Below are 26,665 nucleotides of genomic sequence, written 5' to 3'. Positions count from 1 at the left end.
TAATTCTCTGCAAGACATACAATTGCAGCTACATATTAGATGTATTGCGGGATATCGAGCTCCTTCTTCTAATTACACGCGCATGCAAACATTTCTTACGTTCTAAACGAGCGCTTGGTCAGTGCACAATGGCGCAGGGATCGATAGACAGCTAAATTACGTTTTGTATGTTTTTTGATCGTTTAGAAATTCGGTGCAAATACAATTTTACGTCTATATGCGACAGTGAGTGCAGAAAGTGTTACCCTCTCCGTCCCCCTGGAGAATTTGGCGCAGGACGCTTTAAACCTCTACTCTGCCGCAGTGAGTATTTAAGCGCACCTGGAGACGTGAGCGTTCCCTGCATAAATATGTTTTGTACTGTGACATTTTACGTGCCAGTACAAAGCACGTGTGTCTCCATTTCGCTCTTCTTTTTTTTTTCTTTCTATCAAACCTTCGGAGCATCCGCTCAGCATCCGCTGCGAAGGTTTTTCTCTGATAGGCGACCGTGGTTGTATTACGAGGCCTTCCTTTTTGCAACTCGAAAACAGTGTTTGCGTTCTTCTCATTTCTCGTTTTCCATTATCTAAGCTCGGGGCACTGCTAGATTCAGGTGAACGGATACGTGCTATTGCATGGTATAATAGTTTCTCAAACCAACGAGGTCAGTGAGTGTTCGCCTTGTTTGTACATGTTAATGCTTCGCTCAGCTTCGTCACCTGCATGCCATATTCGTCGCCGTCGCCGTCGCCGTCGCCGTGAGGTTCCGTATGACGTCAATGGAGATGAAATCGTCGCCGCGCGCCGCCGAACGCTGTATGTGCGAGTGAAAGGGCGCGAGAGACGCGCGCTTTCACGGGGAGTGAACCCACGGCGGAGAACAAACGCGCGTTCTGCGCCGTGCGTTAAGGGCTGCAGAAGTAGGCGTCTCTTTCCTCCTTTACAATCACCATATATGTAGAGCAAACGCGCCTTCTTCGGACGCACGAAAGGCCGTGGGGGGGTGGGGAGGGAGGGGGGAGGGGGAGGGAAGGGAGGCGACGTTTAGCTGCAGCACCAAGTGCCTATTTATACCAGAGGCTCCGGCAACAGTCACCAACGCCGCACGCATTTTGTGCGAACGCGGGCAAAACGCCGACGGCGTCGACAACAGTTGTGCGTGTTGCCGGTGCTGCTGCACGTCCAAGTTTATACAGCTGATAAAGCTACTATCATTACTCCGTATAGCTCTCCACAAATTTGCTATGTGAAAAATAAATAAATAAAAGAAGCATTAAGGGATTGAAAGTTGGCACTCATGCCATGGCATTAAAGGCTGAAAGAACGTCTACCAGTTCATACGTGCATGTAATGTAAACAATGCGTAGTTGTCCGTGTAGTTTCATTTTCTTATTTCAGAAGAACAGTGAGAAAAAAGAATGTAGATACTGCGGTTATAGTGATCTTCTAGCCCAACTTTTTTGAATTCAAGAGTTTGATATAGGGTCGGTTCTTCCTGTAAAAAGTAGACTCGTCACTTGTTACTAAGGAGAAAGTCTACACAGTTTAGAAGAGTCAATTTAAAAAGTTGCGCACGAACCCTGTGTCATTATTGTCACTGAAACGAAAGAACCATACATTTGAGTACCTGTACCACCGCTTCCGCAAGGAACAGTTTTGTATCCGTAATCTGTTTAATCAGATAAAATTTTGCATAAAACAGGGACAAAATTGGGCTGTGTATAAGCACGTTGTGCAACTAATAAAAAATGTGGGCAGCTTGCACTAGTGGTGCAAGGCTGGAGTAAACAGCGGAGCTGGTGATCGACCTAGCTGCTTCCAGGTTTTACTAGGTTTCGCTAAGTTTTGCTAGGAAATGCTAAGTGCTGCCAGGTACGGTATTCCGAATCGGCTCGCCGCCGACGCTCAGATTCTGGCGTAGCCGCGCGACGCGCTTCAAGATGAGCGGCTTCTTCGGGTGTCCGGATCTTCTTTGTTTGTCCCATGTCAAGGCTACATGTAATCGCCACAGAGTCAACGAGAGTCGTGCCGCCGTCGCGACGGCTCCGAGCTTTATCTCCCCGGTGACATCATGGCCAAGCCGCGCCTCCACACTTGCCGGGACGTGGCTGGTCAAAACCTGCCGAGTCAACGCCAGAGCGTCCAGAGCCTCACCCCCTGCTGCAGTTACGGACACTGCGTGCGTTCGGTGTGAACGCGGGGAAATGGGGAAACGCGGGTGGCGTTGGCAGCATCTCTGTGCGTTGGCTCGTTGGTGCTGCTACAATTTTGTTCTCTCTCTCTTGCTCTCATTTTATCTTTCTCTCTCCCGAGCGTAGCGCGCACCGCGCGCACGCTCTCCTTAACTCTCCTTAACGTCCCATGTTAACGAAACATGTGCACGGTACGGAGAGGAGGCGAAGCACACGACGCTCCGCGAGGTGGTTACTAGGCAACGCACTGACGTCATAGCTCTGCGAGGTTTTGCGGCTCGCGGCACAACTTACGGCGGGGTTAAACTTGTCCGCTGTTAAAAAAAGAAAGCAAGCCTTCGCAGATGTATGCCAATCGGAGCAACATAGACATCAATGACAGTGTAGCTGTATGACCGAGTTCTCACACCCTTCTGCAGTGCTAAGCGTCTCTTCGTTGGCAATTCTTATCATGATTCATCACTGACACCGACTGCGCGTTCTCACGAATGCCCTGGTCATACGGCTGCTTCGGCGTTCCAAAGCAGGCGTCGTTTCTGGACTACGCCATCAGCTTTTACAGCCACAGCCGTACAAATTTCTCGCTGGCCTCAAACATGTTGGCGGTTAAATGCAACGTGAGAACAGGGCTGCCAACATGAAAAGTCGGAATTTCCCAGCCGGACCACTGCTACGGACGGACAACGGACGACGAGGGACAAGGCTCGGCCCTAAGGTGCTTCGCCCCTAAAATTAGCGACAGACACTGAGCGTGCTGCAGTGTTGGAAGAAGAAAAGCGGTTGAAGGCGGCTGCACCACAGGCAGCAAAAGACGCCATATAGTGGCGATTTCATGCTTACAGGTACTCTCGATTACGGGAGAGCCAGTAATTTTTTTGTCGTTTTGCATGCAATAGCCCCACAAGGCTCTTCATGTTTAGGCTGCTGCGTTCCTTGTTCTTCATGTTGTTGATAAGAGAGAAAATCCTCTCGACGGTTGCACTCGAAAAAAAAAAAGTTGTTCGAGTGCTCCAACGCTGCTAGATGATCGCACAACAAAGCGCTAAACGGCTGGTGAGAGTAAACCAACGGTAGCCAAAGCCGCTGATGGTCGATGTTATCTCTTAAAAAATATAAATAGCCTATAAAATTGCGGCTGTATACGGAGTCCAAAATTTCCCCAAAACTAGATTTCCCTTATTCCCACATAGACTTCAATTTGGCAGCGCTGCGCAACAAGCAACAGTTAGGGATTACTGGCTGAAATAGCCGCGCAGTGAAGTTGTGTATTCCAGTGAGGTTTGCGCAAGGCAGCTTTTAAAGCGAATGCATTATCGTCCGTATAGCGAACGCAATCGCACTTAATACAACTTATATCACCTTAATCGGCCTTAATCCACTCTAATCCACCTTTAACCACCCCAATCTACTTTAATTCACCTTAATCCACCCTAGTCGTCCTTAATCGACCTTCATCATCATCATCATCATCATCATCATCATCATCATCATCAGCCTATATTTATATCCACTGCGAGACGGAGGCCTCTCTATGTGATCTCCAATTACCCCTGTCATGCGCTAGCTGATTCCAACTTGCGCCTTCAAATTTCCTAACTTCATCACCCCACTTAGTTTTCTGCCGTCCTCGACTGCGCTTCTCTCTTGGCATCCATTCTGTAACTCTAATGGTTACATCCGCCCTAATTCGCCCTAATCCAGCTTAATCAACCCTAATCCTTTTTAATCCACCTCAATCTAGCTTAATTTTTCTTCATCTTAATTGACCTAATCCACTTTAATCCACCCCAGTCCTCCTTAATCCACCTTAATCCTCCTTCATCCACCCAATCCACCTTAATCGACCCTCGTCCACCTTAATCCGCCTTCATTCACCTGAATTGGTGGATTAGTGTGTAGACTGACGTAATGGTCTTGACTGGTTTTGACACTTATGTTTAAGAACCTACATACATATACTCTGTTTTAGTAGTTCCGTGCAGCAGAGCCAAGGCTACGTGACTATCGAGCGCAGATTCCTGCGAAGCGAGATGTAGTGCCAGTGTTCGGAACCCATTGCTTGTCTTAATGGCCTTAGCAAGTGGTCTAGTCGGAATATGTTTACTTGAAGGCTTCTCTGCATGTTATATTTGCGATCGTTTAGGTGATTTTGCTTCGCTTTAGAGCGAAAGCTCTACTACGCCAGTCTCGCAAGGTCATTCATCGCGTCGCAATGACGTTGAGCCGCCGGAGCGCGAGCCGCTGAGTGCGAGCAACACCGCCGAGCGCATGTGTGACAGGTGTGCGCACTGCGAAGCGGGAAAACTGCGTCCGTAACGTATAAAATATTAATAAAGGCTAACACTATCACTTGGACGCGATGAGTGTGTAGCCAAATACGACTAGCGTAGCGTTGCACCACGTCGAGAGAGATTGGTAAGGGGAACAGTCTAAGGAGATGGCTCCCACCTCTTCCGAGCTGCAGCGATCGCCGCCAGCCGACGACAGGGCGCGGAATGACACATTTACGATGTGTTCGCGCTCCTGATTGGTATAGAAGAGGCCTGTAACTTCCGCAGTGATGCACGGAACTACTGAAACACAGTATAGGCTACCGTGGATTCAATTTTGTCGAAGCGACTTTTTTTCTACACGCCCTGTCGACGCACGCACTTTTGGTCAGAACCTAGCCAAATACTGCTTCGCTGTAAAATAATTCACAGATGATTACTATACTCCCTAACGCGAAATATGAGCGCAGTTCTTTAGGAGTTGTGAGTTCCACTGGCTGCGTCGCGCATTGTTCAGAAAAAAGCGTGAACACGAAAACACGTGGTCCGCGCGGCGCGCATTCTCTAGCAGCCACGGCGCAGGCGAAGTAGCGCATGCGCAATGGGTCCGAAGCCCACGGCAGCGCTTAGTTTCCATATCTGGTATCGGTGGGCGCTTAGTAATTACGTCATCGGCGACCGACAGATGGTGCACGCTACAATGCCGCCATGTCGTAGCGGTTCGCTGCCGTTGGAGCACGTCTCGTGCAGCACTCCGCTTTCCTCCTCACCTTTTCGTCATACTCTCCTCCTCCGCTTCCCTCCTCATGCTTCCGCTGTGCCCACCGCCTCCCTTTTTCTCCTTGCGCCTTCTTTGATAACGCTGTCTTTCATCCTCCGCACCGCTCGTTCGTTCTGCTGGTTACGCCGAGGCCGACACCGCCAAGGTAGCCGATACTCTGTTTCAGTAGTTTCGTGCAGCACTGTGGAAGGTACAGGCCTCTTCGACTAATCAGGAACTACGCGTTGCCGTGTTTATGCTTTCTTTCTGAACAATGAGCGACGCAACCAGTGGAATTCAACACTCGTAAAGAGCAGCGCTCAAATTTCGCATTAGGGAGTCTCGTAATTAATCAATGCAGAAACGGGTGCCTAAGAGCTGCGGTCTAAAACAGTGAACTCTATATATTTTGGATCATTTTCAAAATAATGCGTTCGCTTTCGTACACGAAGAAAAAGAAGCGAACGTTGAATGCAAAATAGCAGAACGCAGGCATGGATTCTCTGTAATCACCTGCGTGTGACAGAGACCACGACTCCCTGCAGGAAAATTCATCCTGACATGTTTACGTTTCCTGCTGTGCTAGATGTGCATTAAACCGCACATTGTGTAAACCTGCGTCAATCCCCATGTGCAGAAATATCCAGTTTTGCTGGTTTAATGCAGCGATATAGATAGTGCTTCATGCATAAAAATTGCTGTGCTTGAGCGATAAAACTGGCGGTAAAAAGGGCATTGCCCTTGTGGCAACCCATACTCAAGTGTAGATAAAAGCGTCGACGGCCACTACTATGTATTATGTCCGCAGCTGCTTCTGAACGGCCACATTTCTATCGTTATTGCATTTACTTCCAAATAAAGATAATGTCATACGAGCACAGTGTCTCAAGGCACATGTGAACTGGGTTGTTGCACATTTCTAGCAGCTCTGAATGAAGCGTCCTCAGAAGCGTATGCGTCGTGTCCACTTTCAAGTCTGCGAAAAGGGCTTCTACGTTCGCGACGTCGAAAATTGCCTCAGCGCCATGCCTGTCAAAGGCAGGTTAGCCAACTGGTCTCTGTTCTAAAAACTCTCGAGATGAATATACATGCACAGGCTTCTAGATACAATCGCTGAGTAAGAAAGTGACATTTCCGTGCGTCAAACGACCGTTCTTGCGAACCACATTTCCTTTGCGAACCGCACAGTCTTTAGTTGAAATAGACTGAGTAGCTGTGCTATGCAGGCCATTAGCCTTAGAGGTGCTCTTCAAGTCCTCTCTCCCACTTAAAGACACAATGTTCTCTTGAACTGCGTTGTATACCCAGGGAGTGCTTGTTATGAGTTACAGCGATTTTTACTCAGCCTGCCATTCTGCACTTTTTCTACCACGGGTACAATAACTTTATTGGATAGACTGCGTGACATGCAGCGACCGTTTTCCAATGGCCCAATGAACATCGCAGTTACAATAATTATATCCCTCACTTCACCTACTATGTGATGGCTCAGTTGCCATTGGCCTCTGGTGCTGAGCAATAGCGTTTGACTCCCACCCTCGGCGACCGCATTGAAAAGGAGACGGAAAGCGAAAACGCTGGTTTGCTCATATGAATCAGAATAAAACTAAAAGATTACCTCGACTGCACTCCAATCAGTGCTACTTTGAAGTTGCCAAATTGGCGTGGCACAGTGCAAGCGGCCGTTCAGGCAACCCTCCGCATTTCAGTGGTCGATGTCTTCTGAGTGTCGCTCAGGCTCTGGGATATCACGGAAGCGCAGGGGCGCTGAAGTGTGGATGTCGAACCACCGCTGACATACAACGGCCCTCCTGGCAAAACCATTATACGTGACGGGGCCAGCTGAATATTAGGGACCCTCCTAATTCAACGCGGGCTGCTGCATTTGTCACACTTCAAAAAAAAAAAAAGTGGTCCAAAGTTGTCGAAATTAATGTCGAGCCTCCTTCTACTATGGCGCCTTTCATTTCACCGGTGTTGCTTTGATAAGTGATCAATCAATCAATCAATCAATCACTCAATCAAAAGCCCATAAATAATCATCAAATTTTTTCTCTGGGCGACAGGTACTCGAACAGAATTCGAGAACAGCACCTGCGATGCCTCCTCCAGCCGAGTTGCAGGATCGGTGCTGGGGTGTTCCCGTGGTGGCGACCTTCTCGGCATTCCTCGTCTTCTTGCCACCGTCCAGCGCTGGCCTGCTGTACGTGCTATTCATGGGCGAGTTCGGCATCACCCACGAAATGGCCGCCTGGCCGCAGTCCACGTACACAGTGATGTCGAACTCGATAGGTGAGACGCCGGCTTATATCAGCCAACTTTCAGTCGCCGTGGCAGATTTAGATGTATAGTGGTCGGCTTTCTATTGCGTGAGAAGGTGTGCAGTTTTGTGTCGTTTTGATGGTCAGTTTTGGATGGTCGGAGTGCTTTCTTCTGTTTAAAGGCGAAAACACGTGTGGCTGTGCGTCACGCCTGAAATAATCATATTAGCGCTCGTAGGTGATAGCGCCAAAAAAAGCTTTGGAAAGATCAGCCCGGTGCGTCAACCTAGGCGCTAAGTTGGTATTATTCTGATTCGTGCATAGGTGAAGTGGTATCATAACATTCACATATATTATCACAAGTTCAACATAATGTTACCTTAGGCTTACTGCGAAAGACAAGTGTACATGACGATACATAGTGTCCCATACAATGCCACAGATATCGCTTTTACTGCAGAGTGGTTAACAAAGGACTGAGGGGGGTTTTAACAGCGGAGCCGTTTAAGCCGGAGGTTGGCCCGTATAGCGTAGACCAGAAACTGCGCCTGGCGATGACGTCACCGCGCGTTGCCTAGCAACCATTTGGCACAGCTGCGCCTTGCTTCGCCGCCGCTCCACACCGCCGCACCAAGCTGCTACGACCGCGCACCTGCTCCGTCCAGCCATGACGTCACTTCGCGTCGCCTAGCAACCACATGTGCCTCGCTTCGCCTAGACATGTCAACGCTTCGCCAGGCCGCGTCTTGAAGTGCGTCTTGCGGCCAAGCGAGAACCTGCGCATCGGCAGCGAGCCGATCCGGAATGCCGTGCCGAAGCTGCAGCCGAGAAGAGGCATCATCGAGTCGAAGATCCCGAGTTTAGAGAATGAGAACGCGAGAGTCTGCGTTTGAGTATCCAGCGTGGTCGGGATAGCGACCCTGGCTGTAGCTTGGTCGATCACAAGCCCCGCTGTTTGCTCCAGCCTTGCACCACTAGTGCAAACTGCGCTCATTTTTTTTCAAAAATAATAAGTAATACAGCGTAACATAAATTTAATACCAACTGCACGTGCACACGCAGTGAAAATTTCGCATTGCCTTTAGTACACAAATATATGTCAATGCCTTGATTCTTCTGTGCGACTTACGAGGCAACCCTTGCACATGCAACGCAAGTATCGCAAATAATACGCGCAGTCCAACTTCTTGACATAATTATGCTTTGCAATCAATAGCATACTATTCTCTACAACTGGTAAATAGGTCTAATGGAGAGTCCATTGAAGTAGGTCATTTTTTTACGTGGCAGAACATGCAGGAAAGGTTGATTTTAGTCTAGCTCTGACCGCCACAGTGGCTTTGGGGCTATGTAGTATTGCCGCGGAGCGCAAGATCGCGTGTTCAATTCCGAGTCATGGCGAACACGTTCCTATGTGGGACGAATGCAACAATCAGACAAAAGAACAGTGTAGCGTTTTTTTTATTGGTCATATAAGAACTGCAGGCAGTCTAAATTATTCCGGAGCCCTTGCCTACAGCATCTCTCGCAGCCCCTGTTCCACTTGAAAAAAAATTAAATGCACAATAATAAACTATTACTCTATCAATGCATTTGCAAGCTTTGTTTTTGAAATGATTAACTTGAACAATTGCATACCGGGACACTTTTTTTATGTTTTATACTTTCTTGGAAATGAGGCTATAAAGTTTGCCTCATTGCCAAGTATCAACTATCAAGTTTTCGAAGTGCCAAGAATGAGTCAAAGAATGCTTCGCATTATTCGCCTCATTCGTGGCACTTTGCGGCAGACGGGTAGGCTCACAAATGGGTAGGCAGGTGGGTAGGCACACAAAGAGCATCGCTCGCTCTGAGAGGAACACGTTTTTCCATCGTGGCATTCTCCGCAAATGCTGCACCAAAGATCTGACCCACACCCCTTAATACTGTGGCCATATCACCAACACTGAACGCATTTCAGTGGGCGAGGAGAAAGTGCTTCGACCCTGTATATGAAGGGCCACGCCTTGATCTCCGACGGCCTAGTTGTGCCTGCAAAGGTGACATTGACCGACTCTGTGGGGGCTCTTTGATTCTCAGAAACTCGTGAACATCGGTAGACGGAGACTGCACCTGCTGCGGAGACCATCTGCAGGAGCTCGGAAGCACACAGACTCGCGTCGACTCCACGAACTAGCCCCTTAACGCAAGCTAGATGAGCAGGAATAAAAGGCCTCACCGGGTAATTCGCGAACATTTCACAATTCAGAAGGTCGGAGACACAGGTCCGGCGAACTGCATAGAATGCCCCCTCTGCCAAACTGTCGAACATCGGTTATGCTTTGGAAGTGCGGGGTAGCTTTCCGCAGCTCTTCTTGAATCGCCTTTGGATTCTTCACACGGATGAATCCTCCATTGGTCGGCACTAGGGCCACTGGTACGCTGTGAGTGCCACTGCGCAAGGAAGCCTCTCTAGGAATATCATTACTGAGAAGGGAAGCCGTCCAGAGGAAAGACCTCTGGCCGGGAGAAGAAAAAGACGTTATGATCAACGACACAATAAGAGGAAAGTACTAAACAAAACTAAAGAAAAATAAAGCGCGCGATATATGACCAATTCCCCGCAACACGACTCGAACAGCAGCGGCGAGGTCACAAGCGGAACCGGAACCGGTACCAACCAGCTCTTTGAAACACTCAGCGCGTGCACCCCGCACCAATTCCTCGTCTTATTTTCTTGTGACAGCTGGTGCTATGAGGCGCCATGTTAGACTGCACAATCTCCGCGACCAGCCCACTTCACCCACTTCTATCCTCGTAGCAGCGTACGCTACGCAGAAACTGTGCGACGTTGCACAGACTTCGTGATCGCCCAAGGTAATAGCGTTTGAAAATTTCTTCGCCGAAATATAAATGCAATCGTCATCGTAACATACATCATCTGAAATAGCCATATGTACTATCGACCGACAAAGTTTACGGACCACGCGATCTCAGAAAAATCTAAATATCCGAGCAGCCTTTAAAAGCAGCCAGTAAAACCGTAGATCACATTGTTGTTCACATATACCAGTAGAGGTTGGAAATAGGAATACCAGGCTGGCGTTTTGAGGCTGCGGAGATATTCAAATTTTTGTCAGATCCCTTGGTCCGTAAACTATTTTGGTCGATAGTAGGTACGATTGTATAAAGCGTAGTCGATGATGACGTCACAATCCGTGCGTCTGTCGCTTACGTTCATGCACTACCTATGTAGAACCCAACAATAGCGTTGCCGTAGGCTCCCGTCGAGCGACCATGGTAGAAATTATGCCATCGCCGTCATATCATCGTCTACAACCTGGTTTTGTCGGGCTGCAGTCGTCACGGACACGAACGCGCGCGACTAACACACACAACTACACTCAGATGAACACGTTGGTCCACCTGGTATTGTCTTGCGCAACTCCAAACCACGCTGAATCGTCAGATACCTGCAAAATGCTTCGCATAACGAATGTTACCACAGGGTGTAGGATCAGAACAATTTTTTCTTATTTCTCTGTGAGCCAGTATTCAGACCTTCGATTATTCCTGGTCACATAAAATAAAGATTGATTGATTGACTATGACTACGTCGCGTTTAAAACTAGTGCCTATCGGCTTTCTTAGTGCGATGTTTAGGTTAACCCACCCTTTGAAGCTGCCGCCCAAAGCATGATTTTTGTGATTGTCCCCTCCTTGGGTGCTACTCTTCTTTTCTTTCGTTTTTTATTGCGCTAGCAATTATATGGACACTCCAAGAGCACTTATGCCGTCGCCGTCGCCATGAGGTTCCGTATAAAGTCCAACGGCGAATCGTCACCGCGCGCCACACGCTATGTGTGCGAGTGAAAGCGTGCGAGGGTGAGCCGGCCATCGCGGCTTAATGTAGCACACGCGAGGGAGGAGGGCAGGCCGGAAGCGCGCGGTCTTCTTTTGCGCGCGAGGCACATAGTCGTGGTGACGGAGACGAAGAGGAAGGGAGGCGGGTGCGTTCTGCCCCGTCGGCTGCTGCTCTCATCGTTGCCGCGCGGGCGCCGTATCTTGAAAGCGATCTGAGATAGGGACAAAGTGCATGCGCCGAGTGCCGGTAGCGTCGTATGCGCTGTGCTTTCGACGTTTAGTTCGCGTTGAAGCGAGACGAGAGACAGCGCGAAGATCAATTTGTCCGCTGCTGCTGGCGCGCTTTCTCACTCCGGCGAGTGAGAAAGCGAGTTTTCACAGCGAGTTTCCGCGGCCATCGAGCGAGATGAGTTCATGTTTACCCGTGCGCGTCCGACATCGTGCTTGTCTATTTAGTTACTAAGCGAATGTTTACAACTTTATACTGCCAATTAAACTAATATTCCTGCTACGTCTGGCTCTCTACTAATTTGCTATCACAATCGATGCTTCGCCTTTCGGGCGAGACTGCGACTTTTTTGAGGAAGGAAATAAATATAATTATACTTATTGCGAGATAAATAAACATTTTGTTGGAGCTCCTATATGTGTCTAAAAAATCACTGTCAATCGTTCAACTTTAGTGAAGCACAGCCTCGAATACAAGAGAATTCATTCGCGCGCCATCACACTAGAATTAATCATGTGGCGCTGGTTGAATTAGCACGAAGAAATTAATGATCCCATGTCGAGTACTTTATTGCTTACCCTGAAATCACTAAAGACAACCGCGTTTTCGCTGCTCCAGGACAGAGGGATACAATGCACCCTTTGTCCGTTCATAAAAAAAAAAAATAGAACCAACAGGAGCACCGCAGAAAAAGTGAACATATAAGGCTTGCAAGCATATGCAACGCTCAACGAATACAGCTGGCGATGACGCAAAGCAATGCACTGCAGTACTTTTCTTTAGGAGTGCACGTTGGAAGGCAGTTATACAAAATATCGAACTCAGTAATAGCAAAGCATGGAGCCACAGTAGAACACAAACATATAAATAAGGTTTCCTCTGCAGAGAGAATAACGGAAGGAAAGGCCAAGCGCTAGATTTTCAATCCGCCCCGTCAGTTCTAATACAGAGCCCAGGAAAGTAACTCAGTCTCCCTTAACTAGGCCACAGGCCCCCCTCAGGCTTTTTTGTACTGCATGAACCTGCTGGTATTAGGCCAGATAGATCGGCGGCTTTACTTCAGAAAATGGCTCGAGGCTTATTTAGGGAAGTGAACAAGTGAGACCAGCTTAAGGAGTGCAGGCCGGAGCTGGGAACCTGTTCTAATCTTCGCAGGTCTGGTGCAAAGTGTTGTCCAGCAGAGGGTGCCCCTCTACCACCTCACCCTGTTCGGAGTCGGGCTTACCTGTGCAGGCTTGGTTGCGTGTGCTTTCTCGCCGGACATCGTATGGATGGCGGCATTGTACGGCGGCGTGTACGGTAAGCGCGCGTGAGCCTATGGTCTTTGATTCATTGGGAACGATAAAAAAATCCTGAGTAACATGAAGGGGCTGTGTCCCGCGTTTGTTCATCTGATGAACAGATACACTAATTAGCACCTTAAGCAGCAATCATACGGCGCCAGCACCGACAGCAGCCGTAGGGAGGTTCTGTGCTACATGCCAGATATAAGTTTGTAGCAGATTGCAAACACCTCATTGCAGTATATCAATTCTGTGAAACGGAAACAATTAAACTTGTACTGCACAGTGGATCTTACCACTGTGATACATAAATAACTTAGCTGAAGTAGGCGGTAAGAAATTGTAATGACAATATATACCAGTTGACAGAAATATGTTTGACCAATTGCCAATATAAAACAACACAATTAGGTAAAACAAGTGAGCCTTGACCCGCCCCCTTAATTAAGGTAGAAGAACCTGAGCAACTACGGCTACAGATGACCTTGTCCTAATCACCTGTTAGAATGTGTCATGCAGGCTAAGCGTTAGAACAGACAATGATTTGATATTGAAGGTAGTCAACACAAAAGAGCAAGTGGAAAATCAATTCTGAGGAAGCCCGCAACGTGGGTCAAAGGTCATGTATAGCAAAAATTGTCGTCCACCCGACTTTCCGGACCCTGACGATCCCCGGACCAGGGCGAAACTTTCTTTCTGTGAAAGCCGTTTGGGTTTCATTTGTAGGTTCGTGGTAAAATTCTGATGGATGTCAATTTTTTACCTTTCTTTTTCTCCTTTTTCACATAGCACGAAAGCCCACAAGATACAGTGCAACATCAGTAATCTTTCTTGTGCGGTGTCATCAAAACTTGATTACTAGCGCGTTGACGGAGAGGCACCTTTGTTAATATTCAGTGTTCTGTAGCGAACCGCGCTTCTTTACAGAAAAGTCTATAGAGAAGTGATTTGACGATGGCGGTATCTATTCACTGCTAATGTCACTTGTGTACCCGCCCAGGAGCCGGTGCCGGGATTTCTATGATCAGCCTATCGCTCTACCTTCTGCTATACTTCGACAAGTACCGTGGCACTGCGACCGCCTTCAAGTACACCGGCTGGGCAGCGTCGGGAATTGTTGGTCCTACCTTGATCGGCTACATCGCTGAGCACTACGGTGCCCAGGGAGCTCTTCTTTTCATCGGCGCGATGGCCATGCACGCCCTGCCACTGGTCATGCTGCTGAGCGATCCGCAACCCGTGACCATACCGGCGTGGTGCGTTAGAAAGCCGGCGAAGGGCTTCTCAGCCCCTGTGGCACCAAATGTACAGCAATGCATAACCAAAGGGGCTGAACTGACACCAAAGCGACTGCTTCTAACGAGGCGATACGTGACGAATGGGGAAGCGAATAAAGAACCCGTGACGAAGGATAAGGCGATGGAGAAGGAGACCACGAAACACGACTCAGGGAAAATTCTGGTGACGGACGTTACGAAGTTGGACGAGACTACAACGTGCAGTCCCAACAGCTCGCCACCTGTGAAGCTGTGCCGCGAAAAAGCGTGTCTGCGCCAAGCAGATGAGGGTCGATTCGCCCAGTCTGCTGGAGCACTACGCGAAACTCTTTCGGTCGCCCATGTTTTACGTGCTTCTGATACCCTTCATGACGATCGACTACATGTTGGCGATGGTCGACACCACCATCGTAGAGTACGGAATCGACAAAGGAGCGGCAACTCTCAAGGACGCCAAGCAGCTCCAGACATACACGGCTGTGGGCCAGTTGGTCGGTCGCATGGTGGTGCCCTTTGTCTCGGACAAGATTGCGAGCAGTCGCTGTCCGTTCACGGCCGCGAGCCTCGCGGTGGCGGCCGCTTGCCTGCTCCTGATCTCCCACGTTAAGGATTTTATGACACTCGCTGCCCTGACCGCGGTGGTCGGCGTGTGTGAAGGTTATCTGCTGTGCATCAAGGGCGTGCTCATCGGCGACTATTTGGGCGTCGAGACCCTTGCAGCTGTGTGTGGTCTGCTAGGAGTGGCCAGTGTCCCTGCCTTGTTAAGTGCGCCGTCCATTATAGGTAATGCATTTGCGTAGTATTCGTTCCTTTTTTAAAGCGACAGCTCTCGGTGGTTTGTGGACGGCGTGTATCGCCGAGTTGATGCACCGAAGAGGCCGAAGTGGTGGGAGTGTTAAGTTTAACTGATGTGATAGGGCACGAAGTTTAAATTGCAGGAAGGTTGACAGCTTAGCTTGTTCGTACGTTACGAGAGTACTTGTGAACGGGACAAGAACTGACAAGAACGGACAGCAAGGGCGCGTGTTGCTAGTTGTCCGGTCTTTCTGAATTGTCCTTAGGTATTGAAGAAGTTTAAATTTCCCATAATCTTGTTTTACCAAGCGGCCATTCCGCGTTATTATTTACATACCTCTGGAAGCCGAGGATTACGCTGAAAGGTTTTACTACTTTTGTTGACTTGGCGCGCAATCAGTCGCGGCAAGTCTCTTCCGTACATGATACTGCCACACGAATTTCCAGGTTCATCATGGAATATTGCTTGAGAATTTTAAAAGACACGACTTGCTTTGGTTAATTCACACAGGTGTGGCGTACGCCGGATATAGGTACCTATCCGGCCTCTTGGTTGAAAAACGGCTCTTTGGCGCCTTCAGAGTAGTCGTAGCGAGTCGCAATATATCTCAACGAGACAACAAGCGACAATGAGTCGTCGCAGAGCAGGTAAAATTAGCAGCACAGGCATAATTAACGCCAATACTGTAGAACATTACCCGCATTGCATCATAGACTGCATTATCGCTGGGATAGGCCCACCGGTCGCCGTGGTCAGGAAAAAAGAAAAGACGTGGGATCCAAAGTCGTCGAGAAAGAAGACAACGTTAGTATACATGTGTGCAAAAAATTAAAAAAGAAGGAACCTGAAGAACTCGACATGAGTAAAAGAAATACAAGGACCGCATAAAAGTGTAGCGTCTGACCATAAAACGAAATACATAATCTAAATATTGCAAAAATATGCAAATATGGATCACTGCATGACCTTTAATGCCCCCAATTTTCGTACATATAAATACATATACCCTGTATGTCGACTTCGTCTTCTTTCTTGTAGACTTTAGTTAACACGCCTTTCTGCTTTGTCATGAGTTTACAGCGTGGGCGTTAACTCTTTAACTGGCAAGACAAGAAAGACTTGACCTAGAATGGTTTTATTGCTTTAGTTCTTGTTTACTTTGCTCAAATACTTACCAATTGAAATATTAAACGGTTTCTCTAAAAAATAAACAAGATACAGTAGGTCAAAATTTTGTTGACCACATGGTGACAGGAAAATATATCGCCCAAAACTGGTCTGTGGCACTTGCTTTGGCAAGGCTGATGTGTGTTCTTGAGATGTACCTTTATGAAGTTAAGAAATAAGAGCCTGCTTAAAAAAGGAACAAAAATTCGCATTGGCGAGAATATGACCCCGCGTGCGCTAAGAAGATAATGACGAAGCCTTCAGATTTTCTGAACAATACATCTGCTGCTGCTCGCGCTCGACATTTTATTTAATACCACTGTTGAGCAGGCACATAAAGGTAAATTGAAAGGCGCAGACTAATGTTTGGATTTGTCTAGTTCTTGCAGATAGTTTTGCTAGGTCAACAATATTTTTGAGCTGCCAGTTAAAGGGTTAAATGCCATAGCCCCAATAATATCATCATCATCATCAACTTATATTTATGTCCACTGCAGGACGAAAGCCTCTCCCTGTGATCTCCATTTACCCCTGTCTTGCGCAAGCTGATTCCAACTTGCGCCTGCAAATTTCCTAACTTCTTCACTCCACCTGGTTTTCTGCCATCCTCGACTGCGCTTCTCTTTTCTTGGTATCCATTTTGTAATTCTAATGGTCCACCGGTTATCCCTCCTACACATTACATGGCCTGCCCAGCTCCATTTTCCCCTCTTAATGTCAACTAGATTATCGGCGATCCCCGTTTGTTCTCTGATCCACACTGCTCTCTTCCTGTCTCTTAACGTTACTCCTAAGATTTTTCGTTCCATCGCTCTTTGTGCCGTCCTTAACTTGTTCTCGAGCTTCTTTGTTAACCTTCAAGTTTCTGCCCCATATGTTAGCACCGGGAGAATGCAATAATTGTACACTTTCTTTTCAACGACAGTGGTAAGCTCCCAGTAAGAGTTTGGTAATGCCTACCGTATGCACTCCAATCCAATTTTATCCTTCTGTAAATTTCCTTGTCATGATCAGGGTCCCCAGTGAGTAATTGACCTAGATAAACGTACTCCTTTGCAGACTCTAGAGGCTGACTGACGATCCTGAATACTTGTTCTCTTTCCAGGCTATTGAATATTATCTTTGTCTTCTGCACATTAATCTTCAACCCGCACTCTTACACTTTCTCGGTTAAGGTCGGCAATCATTTGTTGTAATTCGTCCCCATTGTTGTTGAATAGGACAATGTCATCTGCAAACCAAAGGTTGCTGAGATATTCGCCGTTGATCCTCAATCCTAACCCTTCCCAGTCTAAGAGCTTGAATACTTCTCCTAAGCATGCAGTGAATAGCATTGGGGAGATTGTGTCTCCTTGCCTGACCCCTTTCTTGATAGGTAACTTTCTACTTTTCTTGTGGAGAACCAAGGTAGCTGTGGAATCCTTGTAGATGTTTGCCAATATATTCACGTATGCCTCCTGTACTCCTTGATTACGCAATGCCTCTATAGCAGTGGGAATCGCTACCTACTGAATCAAATGCGGTTTCATAATCTATGAAAGCCATATAGAGAGGTTGATCGTACTCCGCGGATTTCTCGATTACCTGATTGACATGGATATGATCCATCGTAGAATATTCCTTCCTGAAGCCAGCCTGTTCTCTTGGTTGGCTGAAGTCAAGTGTTATACCCTGATTCTATTCGAAATTATTTTGGTGAATACTTTATACAATACTGAAAGGAAGCTAATGGGTCTATAATTATGCAGTTTTTTAACGTCTCCCTTCTTATGGATTAGTATAATGTTGGAGTTCTTCCAGCTCTCTTGTACACTTGAAGTCGTGAGGCATTGCGTATAAAGGGCCGAAAGCTTTTCAAGCATGATATCTCCCCCATCGTTGATTAAATCGACTGTTATTCTGTCTTCTCCGGCAGCTTTTCCCCTGGTCATGTCTTGCCAGTGATATAGGCAAGGCTTACGATGATTCGGCATGCTTACTTGATGTCAGGTGTCAGGTGCTTCGGTGTTATGACTTTGGGCACCTCTGCCAAGGCTTCTCGTAGCACTGTGGCAGTCGTCATCGGCGCCTTCAACATGGCTCGCCTAAAGTTGTCACAATTGTTTGTTATTTTGTGACATACATGTAGTTTTATTGCTTATGGTAGAGTAGCTTTCTAAAATATTGTTTATTTATATTAATTACTGCAACGCTGGCTACCCCAAAGGCGTGCTTAGAGTGGTCTTGAACCCTGCTTACCGCAAGGTTCAAGAAGAAGTAGAAAATATTAAACAGAAAAGGAAGAAGGTTGTCGTTGTTCCTTATGTACACAGCCTAACCTACAAACTAAAGAAGATAGCCGGAAAAGAACGCGTCAGGATTGTATGTTTAACACCAAATCAGCGTATTCAATGGTGCACCGGTCAAAATTGGCCAGGAATGTAAACAACGTACAAAAAAAAAGAAACATAAGTACACCGCCTGCAAGAAAAGGTTGATCTATGATGCACCTTTATAATGTGGCCGATGATTCATATGACAAACAGGCACGTGTCTGAATGTTAGGACAACAGGAACATGCAGCATCTTTGGAAGGCGTCTCCACCGGGCCTCTCGCTTTTCATCATCGCCATTACCATTACAGCGTACGATTACATGTCATAAATGTTTTAGAAAAGAGTAAAGACACGCTGTTTAACGAAATTTTAGAAGCCCTGCCATTGAAGGAAGCGGGCAATCATGCACCGTTACACCATCGATACTACTAAGAGAAATAGGAAAAGGCTACTTGCTCTAAAATGGTCCATCATACTAAGAAACGGATTATCAGCGTGACAAAATAAAAAATGTGGCCAGTTTGCACTAGTGGTGCAAGGATGGGTTATTTTCGTAAGTGTTGCTAGGTTCTGCTAAGTTTCGCAACGTTATACATGGCTCGTCTAGCTGGAAGCTCTCGATGACGTGCAGGCCCGGAACTGATTCCCGGCGGCGCCGAGCATTCCGTCGGCAGCGTTCGTTGTCTCTGGCCCGAAACTTGGGATCCTCGGCTCGGCGACAGCGTTTGTCGGCGGCGGCCTCGGCGCGACGGGCAGGATCAGCTCTCCTTCGTCGATCGTAGTCCCGTGCTCGGGAGTTTTGCCTTTCTTCCGTCGCCCCATAGTAGCTGTGCATGTGTGTTCACTAGACGAGAGAGACGACACGTTGGTCGGCGTGCCGGCTGCTCTGAGCTTTCTAGCATATCAGGGACGTCAAGGCTAAGCGAACACTTGCTTCTCCTCGGCTGGGGAGACGGAAGGCGAAGCGCACGCATGTCGCGTCGAGCCTTCACCCTTTACGCACGTGTGTGACGCGAGGAGGTAGCGTGGCTCGGCGACGCACATCTGGGCCGAGTTTTCTGCCGGCACGAAACGAGTTTTCTGCCGGCAAGAAGCTTAACAGCTCCGCTGTAAAAGAATGCACAGCAATGGCTGTCTGGTACTATAAAAAGTGTGAAAAGCGAGCGTTAAATTTTCTGTTGTTAGTCCAGCGTGTGTCGTCATCCTTTCTGTCCTTGTCAGTGCTTTCTGCTGGAAACATTTCATGCTGTGGTCCACCAATGAGCTCAGGCAAACACTATTCTGAAGCTTGCATTTCACTCGAGACGGACACTGTCTCTAACTGAGTGCCAATTGGAATGCAACCGAGGTTGCTTACCACACGTCCAGCAAAAGAGCGCTAACAATGCAAATAGAAAACGTGAAGTTCATTTGCTTATCATTGACAGCGAGTAGTGAATTCTCGCCGCGTTTCTTACATCTATTGCATGGCTTACTATCCCTTAATTTTTCCCAGTCATAGTGGTGCCGAAGCTTGTCTGTCTGTGATACCCACACTGCAAGTCACAGACACACAACATACACAAAGCTCAGATGACTCAACACACAATCTAACCGAAATATGTCGTTTAGACCACCGAATCAAGGAGGGTTTCGTGTACTCACTGGAATCAAGCGCAGGTGTTCAGTGTATAGTACGTCGATGCGCATACTAGCGGGGAATCATTTTGTATAGGAGGAAAGCCACCTTGTAAAGAATTTCTAATGCTTCGGTTAGATAGCGTTTTTTTATCTTGGATTGGACACCCATAAATCTAATAAACAAGACAACTCGCAAGAGCTAGATTAAATGAAGGAATTTTGAAGATATCTGTCTCTAGAAAGAATAACCCTGGGGTCACATCATTCGCATACCGTGTTATCTCATGAATCTCATGTGTATGCCAGATGAGGTTGCATATATTGGTCACGGTTGTGATAAAACGAAGTGCTGTGCGCCTCACGTCTGGCCAAGAAACACTAGTCGTCTAATAATGTTCGCATGTGAGACGCAAATATTCAATTTCTTGCGCCTAATTTACACCCATACTATTGATATAAGATCGTTGTATTAAGATAAACACTTTGAGAGGGAGAATGTCTTCTCAAGGGGACTTTATCAACATTTTTGTCCTCGTTGCGTCGGTTTCACTATAGGACGGTGTCCTCAGGTGCTAGCAAGGCCAGAAACAAACATGGGAATGCGGTCTATAAGAGGCCCTTCTAGAGCTGTTGGGTTTCTGACAGTTTTGTTTTCCGACGACCAAGCCCAAGTATGAACTGATAACGCATGACATCGTGTGCGAGTGTCGGCAGTTATATAGATAATTGCAGAAAAAATTCTACGTCCAATGGTCGCCTTGTTCCTTGTCTCACTCTTGCGTTTCGCCTTCACAGGCTTTTTCAGGGATCAGCTGGGTTCGTACGACAAGTTTTACTGGATGCTGGCAGCTGTAAGCCTCGTCTCTGCCTGCGTGATGTGCTGCATAGCGGTGATAGACAGAATGCACCGGAAAGCATGGGACTTACACATTACCAGCAAGAAACCGCCAGGAGAGATTGTAGGAACAGCCTAAGGAACAGAGAGACCTGCTCCAAAAGACCGTTTGCCATCGTGACGCCTTGCACTGTTTCCGAGTCGACGTTTCAAGCAGGTGCAAGCAGCTTAGGTGGGACACCGAAGGACACCAAAAGCTGTGATTAGGCGTGCGCCACACTAAGACGACATGTGTCATCGTGATACATACTGTGTGTTCTACTTTATGCTTTGAGATTTGTCATCTCGCTCTTTCTTTCCTCTTTCCTCCCCTCCTTCCGATCTTCCATTTGTATGTTTCCGTCTCCTCCTTTCTGAAGAGTTGGCAGGAGTTGTGCCCTTTCCAGTGGCAGTTGCCAGCCTTTCTCCTCGCTTTCACTTTCCTGTGTACATGTTTTCAAATCAAATAATAATAATAATGATAATCCATGGCTTCGGCATACGGAGCTTATCGAGTACCTGAAAAACTGCGAGATTCGTTTCGAACTCTCGCACAAGAGATATGTCATGCGTGTTTGGAATTTTCGCGCAATGCTATGAGATCTGAGAGCCCGGGACACCAGGGAACACCCATAACTGTTGGCACTACAGGTACTCATTGCTTATGAGTACCTTATGAACCACGCACCATTGCTTATGAACCACGCACCAAAGCCTATGCTTTGGTGCGTGGTTTGCAATAAGTGTATGCCTAAAATAACTGCACATGTTGTTAAATGTGAAGAACAAGCATAAATAAAAAAATGTGTTCGAAGTTAGCGGCCCCTAAAACAAAAGATTGGAGAGGTTTCGAAATTGTAGCACATGTAGAGATGATCGTGTTGAAAGATTTGTCACAAAATGCCTTTATTCTTGCCAAAATCCGGGATCGTCTTCTCAGAGCCGATTTTCGTAAGAATAACGCACAGCTCAAAGCACACTTTTTCTTATGGCTAGAAATCTAGAATAATAAATTGTGAGATGTAGAATAAGGTAATTTTTAATAATAATACTTCATTACCTAATAAGGAAGGTGATAATGGGAAAAGAAAATAAAGATCACCGCAACAAGCGCAAGTTGAGAAATGTCTTCAGGGAAGTTTACTTTATATAGTGGCGTAATGTACAGAGCGTTTGTTATCGACGCATTTATGCTACCGAATCACTGAATCTACTTGTGCAACTTTGTTGTGCAGAATTTGTCATCTCATGTCAAAGCGGCACGCTAGACAAACCCTGCGCCCCTTGAAGGGTACTACTTAAAGCTACAGTCAATCGCAAATGGTGTCATCATAACAGCGTTTTACGGGCACGGTTTTTTATTGCCATAAACAACATAAAAAGTCGCTATCGCTGCGTCAAGAAACGGCGCAACAGGGCTATCTCGCCCTCATAATTCTCGAGCGCTGTCCCTGACCTGCCGGGCTGTAACGGCTGCCCAGAGTACTAAACATCTTATGCCGTTTGGCCAAGTATATGACATGTCGCACAATGAGCTGTCTCATGTAGCGGTCAACACGCAGAGTTTCCAATCGTGCACGCTAGCACCAGACTATATTTCACAACCAAACCGTGCCAGCATGTTTTTGACACTTGTTTGACGCGGAACAAACTCGCGACGTACATATCAAAGATTCGGAGCAAACGTGTTGCACCAGGTTCACCTTGGTGTAATAAAAATAAGGTGTGTTAGACTCTTGCGTTTGAACTGGAAAATAGTCAATTTCTTGAAAAGAAAAATGACTTGTCACGTTTTAAATATATGAGGCCAACTAGCTATAGTAGGGATTAGTGGGGTGTGCAGTAAAAAAAAAAAAATCTCGAGGTGGTCGAAGTTATGTTTTGTAACCCTCGTTAAGATGTTTTTTTTAGCCCCCAAAAGTTGGCTGGTTATTCATAATAACAAGGAATAAATTACACTTTTAGAAGCTTCACATTCCTTATGTCACTGGCCACTCATCTCATTTGTGCCAGAACTACACCCTGGTTTTCATCACCCTTGTGAAACTTGTAGGGCAGGCTCAAGCTTTACATGACCAGCAGGCTGTCTCTAAGATACCCAGCCAAAAGAACGTTTTTAGCCGGGGTAACAAATTTACAGGAGGGCCACAGCCAAAAATCCAAAGAAGTTAATCTAGGTACTAAATTTGCGGTATGTTCTGGTTATGAAAGCCCGCGGTAACACAGATGGAGGCATTTTTGGCAGGTCACATAGGTAATTACATTGTAATCGATGTTAACTGGATACGTTTCATTAGTTTTCGTGTGAATGCAATCGTATCCCGTGACCAGAAATCCTCATAGCTTTATTTATTTATTTATTTATTCATTCATTAAACCTCAAAGGCCTTGATGCGATGCATTGCATGAGGGGTGTACTATTGACCAAAAAAGTTTATGGACCAAGGAATCTGACAAAAAGCTGAATATATCCGCAGCCTCAAAACGCAGCGTGGTATCCCATTTCCAGCCTCTACTGGCATATGCGAACAACATTGTGATGTACGGTTTTACTGGCTACTTTTCAAGGCTGCTCGGATATTTAGCGTTTTCTGAGATCCCGGGGTCCGTAAACTTTTTTGGTCGAGAGTACATAAGTAGAGCAGTGGTGGTTTAGATGATAAAACGTTCTTCAAAGGCGGACTTGAATTGGAGGTGATCCGTTATCAAATCGATGGGGGCAGGAAGGTCATTCTAGTCTTAGGCAGTACGTAAGAAAAATATATTTTTTATAAGTCGTTGTGCTGACTCATGAAGGCTAAGCGGTGTTTTGATGGCTGCTGCACGATATGCGATGCGCAGGTCGAAAGTAATCGCTGTTTAGTGCTAAAGAATATAAAAACTTTAGAAAAAGCGAATGGCATGGTATTGTACGACGAGAGGCGAGTGCAGAAAAATGAAATGGTGTTTTCATGGAGGTAACAGTGATATGGTAGAAGTAGTTAGAGAGAATGAAACTGTCGGAATAGTTTTGGAACGATTCTAGCCTGCTAACTAAATTAGCTTGGCGAGGATCAAAAATGACCTAGCATAATCAAGCGTAGGTCGGACAAGTGTTATATGGGTGAATAGTTCGACAAAAGCTGGTGAAAAGTCTAGATTACCGCGTAAGTGGCCTAGTTCTCTAGTACGAGATTTGAAGAATCACTGATTTCTATAATATGCTTGGACCAAGTGAGATCGCAAGAAAGCTGAACGCCAATGTATTCAAATGGGGGTGTGTGAATATTCGAAGCGTTCGACTATCGGATGGAATAGCCCTTATTCGAACCAGTATTCGAGTCGAATCGTCATTATTTGTAAATACGAGTACGAATTGTTTTTGAACATCTCAAATCGCCACCTGTGCACGATCAAGCATAAAATTGGAGCAAATATGTAAAAATTTCAATCCCGGCGGCCATAGCAGGTATAGTAAGCGAGAAGTTACGTAAAGGAGCACTCTGCGTCACTCAGAAAATCAGACTCTTTAGGCTAAACCACCATCATACGCACTCACCAATGATTCCTGAGTATGTGAGCAAGCTGTTTGTTTAATCCTAATACTCTATTTCTGCTTTTAATAAAGTCCATTGTGATGACAGAGTAGAGACAGCTGATGCATGAAATATAGGGTGATACACAATGCAATTAAAGGCAAAGAGCCGCGTGTTAGACTTAACACAGGGGAGTAAGTTGTCACTATATATAAGAAATAGAAGCGGTCCTAATGCACTGCCCTGAGGGACACTTGAGAGTACTTGGTATAGAGGAATGATTAGGAGTTAACAAGAACAAACTGCTCGCGGTTAGTTTGGGAACATCATAGCATGTTTTCCATTGGAAACTATGCTCATCTAAGCTGAGACACGATAGCTTGAGCAAAAGGCGATGGCGAGAGACTTCATCAAACGCCTTCTTTAGGTCGATAATTAAAGCGTCCATGGACGTGTTTTAGTTAAAGTGCGTGTAAATGTCTTGTAAGTAAAGAGCAAGTTGCGTTCTGGAAGAGTGACCATAGCAAGAACCATGCTGATTAGGATGAAAAAGCTCGCGGATGATAGAAAACGGACTGTCTCTCAATATCTTAGATAATTAAAAGAGTGCAAATAGGAACATTCGAAACCACGCAAACACCCACACACGCAGACCTACTAGATACGTATCCAACACACAGCGCTCAATTATTGCTGATATTTAAGGTCACGTTTATAAAGACAGTGCTCTAAAAAATAATTGAAGCCACTATCAGAAAGACAGAATATGTTGGTCACAGCGTTCCACCCAAAAACGACACTTCCGCAGGTACCAAAGATACATATGATTCACTGACATACTGCTGCTCGTTCTTTATAATGAAAAAGGCTTCTAGGGCCACACGTGCTATTCTTCTGGCGCTTTCGTTAAGAGTCTGCGTGTCACGAAACCATTGCTCACAGCGACATGACCCGACATGGGCAACCAGGTGCGCATACTTATCTTCTTTTTTCTTTACTTTTTGTGCGTCCTCCCGCAATCGATCATTCAAAGATCGCTCGGTTTGCCCGATGTACACTTTACCGCAGGCAAGATGAATTTAATAAACAACTCCAGTGGAACATTTCATGAAGGTAGCCTCATGTTGTTTTTTTTTTCTCGCAGCCAAGTTTCCTGGCACCACATATGCGAGGGCAAAGTATCGCAAGTTTCAAGGGCGCCGAAAAAACCAGTCGCACTCCGTGCCTGCCCACGACTTTTTTGAGACTATAGGATAGTTTGTGGATATAGGGCACAACATGAGGCCTGATCTTTGAGGTCTGCGTAGCAGTCGTCTCCCCATCTGTTACACGTTTCAACTTCTGCCGTAGTGTCTCGTCAACGGCAGTTATGATCGAAGACGGGAAGCCTGCAGCCAAAAGCCAGATCACCTGATCGTTAAAGCTGCAGTGCATCATGTGGGGGCACGATTTCATCAGGGCTGACCTGAGCAAAGTGTAGCGACGCTTCTTTTTACAATCTTAGAATGTGCTGCATCGAATAGAAGCAAGTCTTTGTCAACTACGGGGTGATAACACCAGCATAGGTGCTCATCATTCCACATGGGCTGCATATCTAAAAACTGCAGGCAAGCTTCTTGTGGTGGCTCGACCGTAAAGTTGAGGCCTCGTCCTTGCTCTTCAAGAACATTTAAAATGGTTCCAAGGATGTAAGGTCACCCTGTTTATTTTAGAGGATTTAAACGTCATCGACATATCTAAAAACCTTGAAAAGTTGCCCCGTTTAAAAACACTGTCTAGAGCCCTAACGACATCTGCTAATATATGAAGTGGCATGACACACGAACTAATACAAATAACCTGTCGCTGCAGGTAGGGCTTATTGTCAAGACAATAAAAGTTGCATTCAGATAGAATTCTAAAAGCGACATAAAGTTCTCAACAGTTACGCCTGCGCCTCTTTCCTACGGTTACAAAGTTTTTGTTGATGGCTGACAAAGCTGTTTAGTGGAAGGCCACCGTCCTTGTCTGCCTCAATTAGTTTCAAATTATTTTATTTGAAGAACGACACCACCATGTTTAGTCTCTTATCCTTATGCTTAGCCGGACTTTGCGAAGTACATTTCCGTAAGCATTCTACGCCGTCCAGGAGGCATGTGTCGCGATCCTGGCAGGCTTTCGCCGAAAGGTTCAGGCCGACCAGGTCGTGGGCGGGTATCGTAGGCAGAACTTGGACCCTTTTGAAGCAGCTGCTCGACGTCCTCTGAGATGCTTGCGTCCTCGAGAACGACGACGCGCCTTC

At 46.5% G+C, this 26,665-nt stretch overlaps 1 protein-coding gene across 1 annotated transcript in view; it reads left to right on the top strand.

Moving 5' to 3' along the window:
* The window catches only part of LOC119445998 (uncharacterized), a 33,648-nt gene extending 8,158 nt beyond the window's left edge, over positions 1-25,490 (top strand). The window contains exons 2-5 of the mRNA XM_037710300.2: positions 7,271-7,496; positions 12,693-12,836; positions 13,821-14,880; positions 20,791-25,490. Of these exons, the coding sequence (XP_037566228.1) occupies positions 7,304-7,496; positions 12,693-12,836; positions 13,821-14,704 (1,221 nt within the window). The 5' untranslated portion in view covers positions 7,271-7,303 and the 3' untranslated portion in view covers positions 14,705-14,880; positions 20,791-25,490. The remainder of the gene's footprint in view (positions 1-7,270; positions 7,497-12,692; positions 12,837-13,820; positions 14,881-20,790) is intronic.
* The last annotated feature ends 1,175 nt before the right edge of the window (positions 25,491-26,665 follow it).

Source organism: Dermacentor silvarum, chromosome 3 (assembly GCF_013339745.2).
Source record: "Dermacentor silvarum isolate Dsil-2018 chromosome 3, BIME_Dsil_1.4, whole genome shotgun sequence".
NCBI lineage: Eukaryota > Metazoa > Arthropoda > Arachnida > Ixodida > Ixodidae > Dermacentor > Dermacentor silvarum.
The sequence above is the reverse complement of the archived record's forward strand: the minus strand, read 5'-3'. Positions and strand labels throughout refer to the sequence as shown.